This window comes from Poecilia reticulata, linkage group LG15 (assembly GCF_000633615.1).
Source record: "Poecilia reticulata strain Guanapo linkage group LG15, Guppy_female_1.0+MT, whole genome shotgun sequence".
Taxonomy (NCBI): domain Eukaryota; kingdom Metazoa; phylum Chordata; class Actinopteri; order Cyprinodontiformes; family Poeciliidae; genus Poecilia; species Poecilia reticulata.
Genome location: NC_024345.1, coordinates 4,366,625 through 4,376,109, shown reverse-complemented (window position 1 = coordinate 4,376,109; position 9,485 = coordinate 4,366,625). Strand labels below are relative to the sequence as shown.

General features: G+C 40.7%; 1 protein-coding gene across 1 annotated transcript in view; it reads left to right on the top strand.

Annotated features, from left to right (window-relative positions):
- Positions 1-9,485, top strand: part of camkmt (calmodulin-lysine N-methyltransferase) — a 111,555-nt gene that overhangs the window by 66,031 nt on the left and 36,039 nt on the right. The window contains exons 4-5 of the mRNA XM_008428730.2: positions 3,540-3,600; positions 6,138-6,189. Coding sequence (XP_008426952.1) covers positions 3,540-3,600; positions 6,138-6,189 — 113 coding nt within the window. The remainder of the gene's footprint in view (positions 1-3,539; positions 3,601-6,137; positions 6,190-9,485) is intronic.

The window sequence follows — 9,485 nt, the reverse complement described above, 5'->3', positions numbered from 1 at the left end:
TTTAGTGAAAATTAAAACAAGATATTAAGATATGCTTTTTAAATAATCTGTAAAGCTGCTGTGTGTAACTTTTATAATTTTTTTTTTACATATTTCTTTAAACTGTCATTATGTTATGACAGATAATCTGTGAAAAAATCAAGCTGTGTTCCAACTGCCATCTGCAGAAATGCACCGCTCCCGCTCAGAAACGACCAATGAGAGCTAAGAGGAGGATCTTAGTCCTGTCAATCAAGCTCATGTATGAACTGCTCAATGTGCTAATGGCAGAGGAACAACTTACTTTAACAGCAACAACTGTTTATCTGTGTCACCAGTGGCCATGCTAACTAGCCTCAGCATTCATGGCAGACTCCATTGTGAGGGAATAAATGTAAGGGGGATGAAGTGAGCAGCGCATAAACAAACATGATTGATAGCGCTAAGACCCTCCTCCTTGCTCTGATAGGTTTTTTCTGACCAGAGGAGGCAGAGAATCTTAATTTATTTTTGTTTTTTGTTTCTTTGTTTTCAGTCTTATTTGTCTTATATTGTCGCTCCCACATAGTGACAGTTTTCACAAATATGTAAAAAACACATTTTTTGTAAAAGTCACATTAAAAATAACGACATCCTTTAAGGGCATTGAACTGTTTTCTGTTTGTTCAGATCTTATCCAGCTTTCTTCTGTTATATATAACTATAGTTGATGAGTCAAATAAGAAAAGCAGCACATTTTTGGTTTCAGTGTGTACATTCTGTTTTGCTTAATGCCTCACTGCAGCTGCTACAAACCTAAAAACGCCTTTGTAAGCTATTAGCAACTCAGTTCAGATCCGTTAAACCGTATTGTCCCTGAAAGGCAGTTTGCTCAGCAGGTACAAAAAGTAACAACAATCTCGTCAACAACAATCTTTCAGCTCAGAAAAGGAGGCTGAGTGAAGTCCTCGCCATGCTGCACTTTATCAGTCTGACAGCAGTAGCAATGAAAGATTTCCTCAGTCTGTCGGTTTTACGGAGTTTAATCCTGTATCTCTGTCTTGATGGCAAAAGTTGAAACTCAACCCATAGTGGGTGGCAGGGATTGGCTGTAATAATCTCAGCTTCCTTTAACAATCTATTATTATAGAGGTCAAGAGGGATGCAAGGGGTTTACTGCATTCTTTAACTCTGCAAGCAGATGAAAGGTCAGGCGGAATAGTGAAAAAAAAATATTAGCCCGCTTATAGATCTGTTCTGTTATTGATCAGCAGATTTTAACATCAGACACAGATAACATGACACAAAACTACAGATAGCAAGTTTCATTTGTTTTATTTACTTAAAAATGTAGCTTGCCCTATTTGAAAAACTAATCCTATTCTAAACATGAGAAATGGCTATGCCAAGCTTTTCAGCAACATCTGACATTAAAGGCTTTAGGTAAATTAAAATGAATCCGTGGAGAAATTTAGGGTCTTATTTCTTTGCAGAATGATTTTGAAGGATTTTTGGGTGGAAATGTAACAGGTAATGGCCGAGTCTAAAGTTGTATTTTTTGTTCTTTTTCGTTTTGTCTTTAAATAATTCAGAGGTGGGCTTGCCCTGTTTTGGATCATTGCTCTGCTACATAAACCAAGTGTGTTTGATCTAAAGACTGATGGTCAGACATTCTTTAGGATTTTCAGTTAGAAAGTGAATTTCTTGCTCCCATCTGTTGTGGTAAGTCATCCAGGTCTTGAAGAAGCAGAACAGACCCAGACCATCACCATACCTCCACCATGTTTGACTGTAGGCATGATGTTCTGTTGCTGAAATGGTAGATGTAATAAAAACAGAAACCATAAAAACAAAGTTCCAGTTTTGACTCATCACTCTAAAGAATATTGTTGTGAGCATGCATGTGTTCAGCATTAGCGGGAGAAATTGCTTTTGTTTGGTCTTTTGCTGAGCGGGCTAACTGGTCGCTCAAAGGGTTTGGTACATTTGAACCACAGCAGCTGAAAATAAAACAAAAAAAATTTTTTGCAACTTTGGTCTCCAATAAAAAAACAAATCTCTCAGTTATGGAAACACCCATAGCCTACTTCATGTTGCACTTGAGTTTGTTTTCCAAATCTACTGGATTAGGTTTGACAGTAAAAATCATCCCAAAGTTGACTCATTATAGGGCCTCGTTAGTTTGGATCGCAAACAAATGAAAACTCATTTTAGTATTTACCAAATGTACCCAAATGTAGACGAGCTTTGCTCTTGGTGAACCACAGAACTGCTAGACTGACGCCACACTGTGAAGTTTTCCATGTCTTGTGACAAAACTCTTTTCTGAGGACAAATGAGAAGATGAAATTTAAAATGTCACTTTGGCTCATGTCTTGACACTATTTACCACTTCAGAACTGTGTGTGAGTGTGTGTGCGTGTGTGTGTATGCTGTCACACCACACTTTAAAGAGTTTTTTTTTAATGGGGAAGAGGAATATTTGGACATTTTATCAATAGGCATTATTAAATCCTGCTTGCTTGAGCTAATCTTGGCGGACCGGAGCGAGGGCACCGGGAGAGTTAGTGAAAGAGTGAATAGGGGAGAAGGAGAGAGCAGGGATGTCTGCCCCATGAGGTGATGAGAGACCGTCTGTAAGCCGCTTATTATATCGACTACCACCTTTTCTTTCTCCTCCACCAGCCTCTCCCTCGTTCTCTTCCCCTTTTACCTCGCTCATTTTCCTCTGTCTCCTTCGCTCGCCTTTTTGCATTCTCCAACTTATTCTATATCCTCTCAGTCTTTCTCCTTTTTCAAAAACTTAACTGTGCAAACACACACGCGCACACACACAGAGATAGATAGAGAGAGAGAGAGAGAGAGAGAGAGAGAGAGAGAGAATCGCGGGCGCACACACTTTTACGCGGCAGGCAGGGCCAAGGCGAACCTTCTTGTTCAAAGCCAGAAGCTGAAGTTTTATTCAAATGAATGTTTACTTCTTTCGCTGCCAAGATGTGCGTATTTGTCTCCGGTTGTGCATGTGTGTGCAATAAAAAGCGAAGGGGAAATAGTTTGGATTGAGTGTGTGCGTGCGTGTACGCGCGCGTTACACGCACGACAGAAGGAGAAGGGCTGACTGTAGGTGATAAGCCAGGCAGGCCTGCACACTGTGATTATCACACACCGGACGCCCTGTCTCACACACACACACACACGCACACACACACACACGCTCGCTCCTACACACTTGCATACACAATGGCCAACGAGGGAGTGTGTTGCAGGGATTTAGGAGGGACGGACGGAGAGACAGACGAGCAGACAGAGAAAGAAGCCTTGGATCACAGGCAAGGTGGAAGCCACAACAGAAGCAAATGAACACAGACTGGAAAAATCACAATGCCTCCCTTTATGTTGGATGGAGCGGCCATTGTGTTTTCCTGGGTGTTATATCAATGCCGATGTTCTGTGATGTCGCGACACACAGGGATCCAAGTGTGTGTCTTCACACCAGAGATGCTTCGTTTGTGTGGCGGGGATATGACATCTGTCGGGCATTTTAATTGACTGATTTCCTTTTCCTGCTGTCTTTGATGCAGGTGTGTGGCCTTCTGAGGAGGTGATGGCACATTACTGTCTGCAGAAGCGGCACACGTTCAAGTGAGTTTTCACGGTTTTGTTTTGTGGTTTGTTTTTTTTCTGCTGACGTTTTCATGTTTCAGCGGTTCAAAGTCATTGTCTGAGATGCGGGAGAAAGTGGCCACAGTTCTTTCTCTGGCCTGTTTGTAAAGCTTTAGGAGTTACAAAGTGTTACCCCACCCCAACCTGTTGCCAGTGGGGACGGCTGCTACACACTTTGCCCTTGGTTACAAGAGACACACATTTTGCTGCTCGGAAATATTTTCACATGCGAAATAATAAGTGAACCTACAGACTATGAAAAGTAAACCAATTAAAGCTGCATTGATAACTTTTAGTTTTTTTTGTGTTTTTTTTACATTTTGTTAAAAATGTGACGGTTTTAACAAAATGTTAAAAATGAAGCTCCTCTGCATCCGCTCTGTGGGTGGTCCTACTGCCATCTCCAAAAATCCAACGCTCAGTCACAAACCGCCAGTCAGAGCCAAGAGGAGGGGCTTAGTGCTGTCAATCAAGCTAGTGTACATACTGCTCATGATTGCTAGTTTGCGCTAGCCATGGTAATGGTGAAAAACAAACAAACAAGAAATTACTGTTAAAGAAAAACTGTCGCCCATAACGTTAGCTGGAGATAGGCACCAGCACCTCCCGACCCCACTAAGGGAGAAGGGTGTAAGAAAATGGATGGATGGATGGATGGATGGATGGATGTTTATATCAGTGGTGGCCATGCTAACTACCCTGTGCACAGTCTGATGTGGGGAAGAAGTCGTAGTGCAACTGAGGGCAAAAGGGAGGCTGTGAGCGGCATCTACATGAATTCCCATGAATAAAGGCGACTATTGTCACAAAATCTTTTTATTTATTTATGTTTTTAAACAGATTTAACAATCACTAATGTAAGTCCATCAATTACACTAGTTTTCTCTGGCTGTGCTGCCTCTCCCCCAGCCATCGCTGTGGACTGATGGTCAGCAGGCTGAAGGCTTATTTACAAAAGAAACACATGTACCCATTTGGACACAATTCTAGTCACTAATAGCTAAACCTACAGAATATAAAGAAACATGTAAAGGTTTTTTGCCTTTCTAATTCATTAATTCCATGTTTTTATTTATTTATTCTTAAAGAAGTGAAGCTACTAACATTATAACTGTAGCATTCTGCATAATATTGTTACATCCTGAAAGATCGGAAGAGTAGGCAGGACACTGTGGTTCTGGACCAAAGTGGTTCAGGTTTTATGTGACAAGTCAGAACTGCTTGGTGTCACTTGGTCAACATAAACCCATGTTGGGTTCCTGAAGGCTCTGTTCTCGGGCCACTTCTCAATTCACGGGCAATTGCTGTAAGGTTCTACAAAGTACAAATACTATGATAAAAACTTTGTATTTATCTGCTTGCTTCTTTAAGTCATGAGTATAAACATTACTGTGTCCTTCAGTTTACCTCAAAATATTACTTTATTTATGTTGCACCTTGTCTTTTTATCTGCTTAAATTGGCCTTTTTTAAGGTTATTTTTCTTTTTATTTGAATTTTCTTTTGCTTCAGTGTGTCTTATCTCTGTTTCTGTTTTTCTGCAAAGCAACTTTGAATTTCACTTTGTGTGAAAGGAGCAACGCCAACATTTTCTCTGCATTGTCTTTAGCAGTACAAACAATTGTACTGCTAAACAATCATGTTTTGCATTCTTCTGCGAATGCTACAAAACCATAACGTTATCATAATACGAGAATCTCATACCTACTCAGAAGATGCTTGCTCACGAAGATTCTCTATAAGTTGTAGGGTAAAACAAACAAACAAACAAAACAAAAAAACGCTGCTTTTTATCTTTCGCAAACATTTACCGCTTTGACACCGGAGCATTTTTTTTTCTCTTCCTTTTCTGCGCCTTCTGCTCTTTTCCCCGTCTTGTTGTCTGCCGTGCATCAGGGCTGCCCTGTGGCACACGGCTGAAAAGCGCCCGGGCACTTTTAATTTCCACTCAAGGTGGAACGTCACCCTTTGATTTCCTGTTTTAACATTCAAGAGGCGGGAGGCAAGGAGAAGAGGGGTTATTGATCAGAGCGGTGTAGTGAAGGTCAGCAGGAAAGGGAGGAGGAAGGGAGGGATGGGGCAGGTGGGGGGGGGATGAAAGAGGACAGGGGCAGAGATGGAGGGGCTGGGGAGATGAAAGGAGGAGGAGGATGAGGAGAGGGGTTGAGTGAGCAGACAAGCTGCAGGACTTTGTGTGTGTGCGTGCGCGTGTGTGTGTGTGTGTGTGTGTGTGTGTGTGCTCCTCAGATATCCTGCTGATTGAGCTTGTGCTTCTCAGTGTTCAGCATTCAGCTTTCAAGTTGATGGTTGAATTGATATTTCTTACCCCGCTGTGTTTACTGTTTGTGTATCTGCCCGGGCTCATAGCGTAGCGCGCCGGAGTGTCTCTCCATATCTGCTCAGATCTACTGTACAGCACGTGTGTGTTAGTACTAAACTGCTGTTTCTTTTTTTTTTCCTCACTAAAGTAAATCTCACCCCGATTTGCCTCTCTTTCTCCTCCTCTCTGTCTCCCAGGGGTGCAGTGTGCGAGTTAGGAGGAGGTATGACTTGCCTTGGTGGGCTCATGGTAAGTGAGACACACACACGCGCACGCTCAAAAGCAGACTTCTGCAAGGAAAAGTGTCTCGGCTTCTCTAATAAAACTAATCATTACCAATCAATATACGCACAGCATGAGCACGCAGTGTCCTTATCTATTCAGGCTCCGTCATTCACTTCCTGCGCGCTGGAATGCGCGTTTAGATTTGCGAGCCTTCAGGGGGAATTTGCATGCAAACACTTTACTCACAGCAGTTTAATATAGCGACTCATTTGTGTTCAGGGTTTACCGCCAGATTCACTGAGCAGATTATGCCTGAGTGTTTCTCCTGATTGGTTGATTTTTTTTATTTTTATTTTTTCCCCCTGGAGTCTGCGTCGAGAACAGTTAGTCGTTTCTAACATTAAATGGCTTAAAAGAGAAAAGTGTGCTGGATAGAATTTGTGTTTAGAAGAAGAAGAAAAAAGGATTTTCTAAAGTGCCACATCAAAAGTGTGTAAATAAAAAAAACAAAAAGAAAAGAAAAAGAAATTTCTGTTTGCTGTTTGCCAATGAGTTGAGCTGCAGAATGTCTTCCTTTCCAGCTATCAACATATCATCAGGCTGAGGCAGGTTTCTCACAGACCCAAAGCTGCCGCAATCTTGTTTCTTAGAGGTTTTAGACGCTATTTCAATCTTCATGCTCGCTTTAACAGGCAGGAGAACCAAACTAGTCGACTGAGTGATGAAGTTCTCGTTTATTCCACTCCACAATGAGTATTTTCTTTTATTTTACAAAAATAATTACGTTTTTTTTTTTTTTATTGTTAATTTATATCACTTGAATTGTGTGTTTAAAAATGTCCTAGGTTGCCTTAATCTATTTTATGTCTGCAGATAAAGATTCCTGTGATTGACAAAATTATTTATCATAAAATGTAATCAAAAATATGCAAACAAAGCAGCCACTTTGTCACAAAAGTAGTGAAACTTGAATAAGCCGTTGAGTATTTGGATGCCTAATACACTCCTCCACACACATGTGGAGACACCCTGCAGCCTGTCAGCTATAGGGCTTATTAGTCAGAGTCTTCTGGGGCCCTCCTCATAGCAGGCTTCAGTGTCCCATCGATCTGTTAGATGCCAATGAGTGTGTGTGTGTAAAACGCTGAGTTTTATCTCCTAGCGGTCAATACACCGTGTTTTGACATTGGTGGTCTGAGATGGAATCCTTCCTTCACACCTCTTTCCTCCTTCATCCGTCACTGACACCATTCTCCCCAAATTTCCTTTTTTATGCGTGTGAAAGTATGATGCTAAATATTGTTGAGTGTTTGACCATTAATACTCAGTAAAAATCAGCATGAAGATGTGATGAAACTATCGTTTTCTGAAAGTCGGAGGGTCAATCCACTAACAATGTTTTTGGGCGTTCTTAAATACGTTGTTGCCTTTCCAATGCACTTCTCATCTCTGGAAAAAAAATGTATGAATCAAGTTTTTTTTTTTTTTACAGGTTGGTTTCTCAAGAGATTAGCAGTGGTTAGTATCATTTCTGCAGACTAGTTAGAATCATCCCAGTGCAATCTGAGTCTGAATGGATTTTTGTTAATATAAAGCAACTCAAACAGTTGAAATAAGTTCTAATTTATGGATGTAGTATTTCATTTTTATGACTTCCCAAAAAAGGGCATTGTTCTTTGAATTAATTGACCTAATCTTTAATTTATTTCCATTCTGTCTGAAACTGAAACCCACAGGGCTTAAAGAGCTCCGGTCGGGGGCCGGATTTCCGGCTTTTCAAGCAAAGCGAGCATTGGACCAAACGGCCCGCCTCAACTAAACTGTAGATAATAGACAAAGATGTCTGCCAATCAGAATGCTAGCTCCCGTGTTCTTGACCAATGACTGTAAAACGGTTTGTAGAAATGAAGCGCATGCGTTCGGTTTGGCGATTAAATCAAATGCGATATGAAAGAAGATGGAGTTTGTCTCACCCGGTAAAGAAACACGTTAACTTGAGAAAGGAATTAAAAACAAGTGCTAGAAGTCCTCTTTCTTCTAGCGAGGACAAGACGGGAAGCTGGCGGATATTTTTACAAAAGGGGGGCGCTGGGATTTCTTTGGGGGGCGTTTGGTCGAAGTATTTACACCTTACAATCACAACAATACCAGTTTAGACTTTGAGCAACTTCCTAAAACTGTATTGTGTAACATTAAATCATGCTTGGCTGCAACTGTATCGATGGCAGCTCTTCTTCTATTCAGTGTTTGTAGCTTCTTGGCATAGCTCCGCTCCTGCTAGTAGCTTCACCACATCAGATCAGCGTTACACCGGCTGATGACGTTGCTGAGATTCACTTTGTCCGGTGTCTGATTTTCTAATATTTTATGTTTTATTGAGGATTTTTGTACATATGTTTTGGCAGTTCTGTGATCATATCAAAGCAGCAACTTATATTAAAAAGTGTTTTATTTCCGTTTGAAAGYTGCMCACTTCCATGGAAGGACAACAGAAAATCGCTCTTATAAACATGTAATTACTAAAATCATGATACATTCACTTTGTATCCCTCTGAAAAATGAACCAATTTAAATAAAGAAATCCCGCCATGGGTGATACCACGATAGAGAGCGTTCGTTTTATAGCGTTAACACCGGTGCTGTAAGTGTTCCGGTATGAAACGGGTGTGATAGAACAACGGTACCACAACACTTAAATTTCAATAATCAGAATACCGAAATTGTTTTCCGTTGTTTTAAAAGGTTTATATCAGTTTGCCTTTTCCCCGTCGATACGCATCCCGACCGCCCTGTACCTTAGAGGGTTAAAAAAAAAAAAGACACGCTCATTGCTCAAAACTCTGAAACAGGAGAAGCGGGACATAAAATGGAGCGACGAACTAGATGTGAATTATGGCATAAAAACAGAGAATCCGACGCTGAACAGTGAAAAAATCAACACATGATGTGAAACATATGACGATTAGGCGGCGCAGCAGGTGATGTGTGAATATTATTCGTCTTATATTATTCGTCTCGTAATGGATAAATGATAAAATAAATGTAGCAACTGGAAAGAAACTAAAGTGGACATAACAATAAACCAGGAGAGGATAATACTAATCAAATGAAACTAAATGGAAATGAATGAAGAACAAAATGCAAGAATAAACTAAGAAACTAAACTAAATACAGAGGAATAAACTGGTATGGCAAGACCTTTCGAGCAATACTTAATACAGAGGACTGTATGGCAAGAATAAACACACTATTTCCAGATAAAAGGTAAAATAATATTGTTGAAGTGTCATGGGTTTGTTGAGACCACATCTAGTACTGAG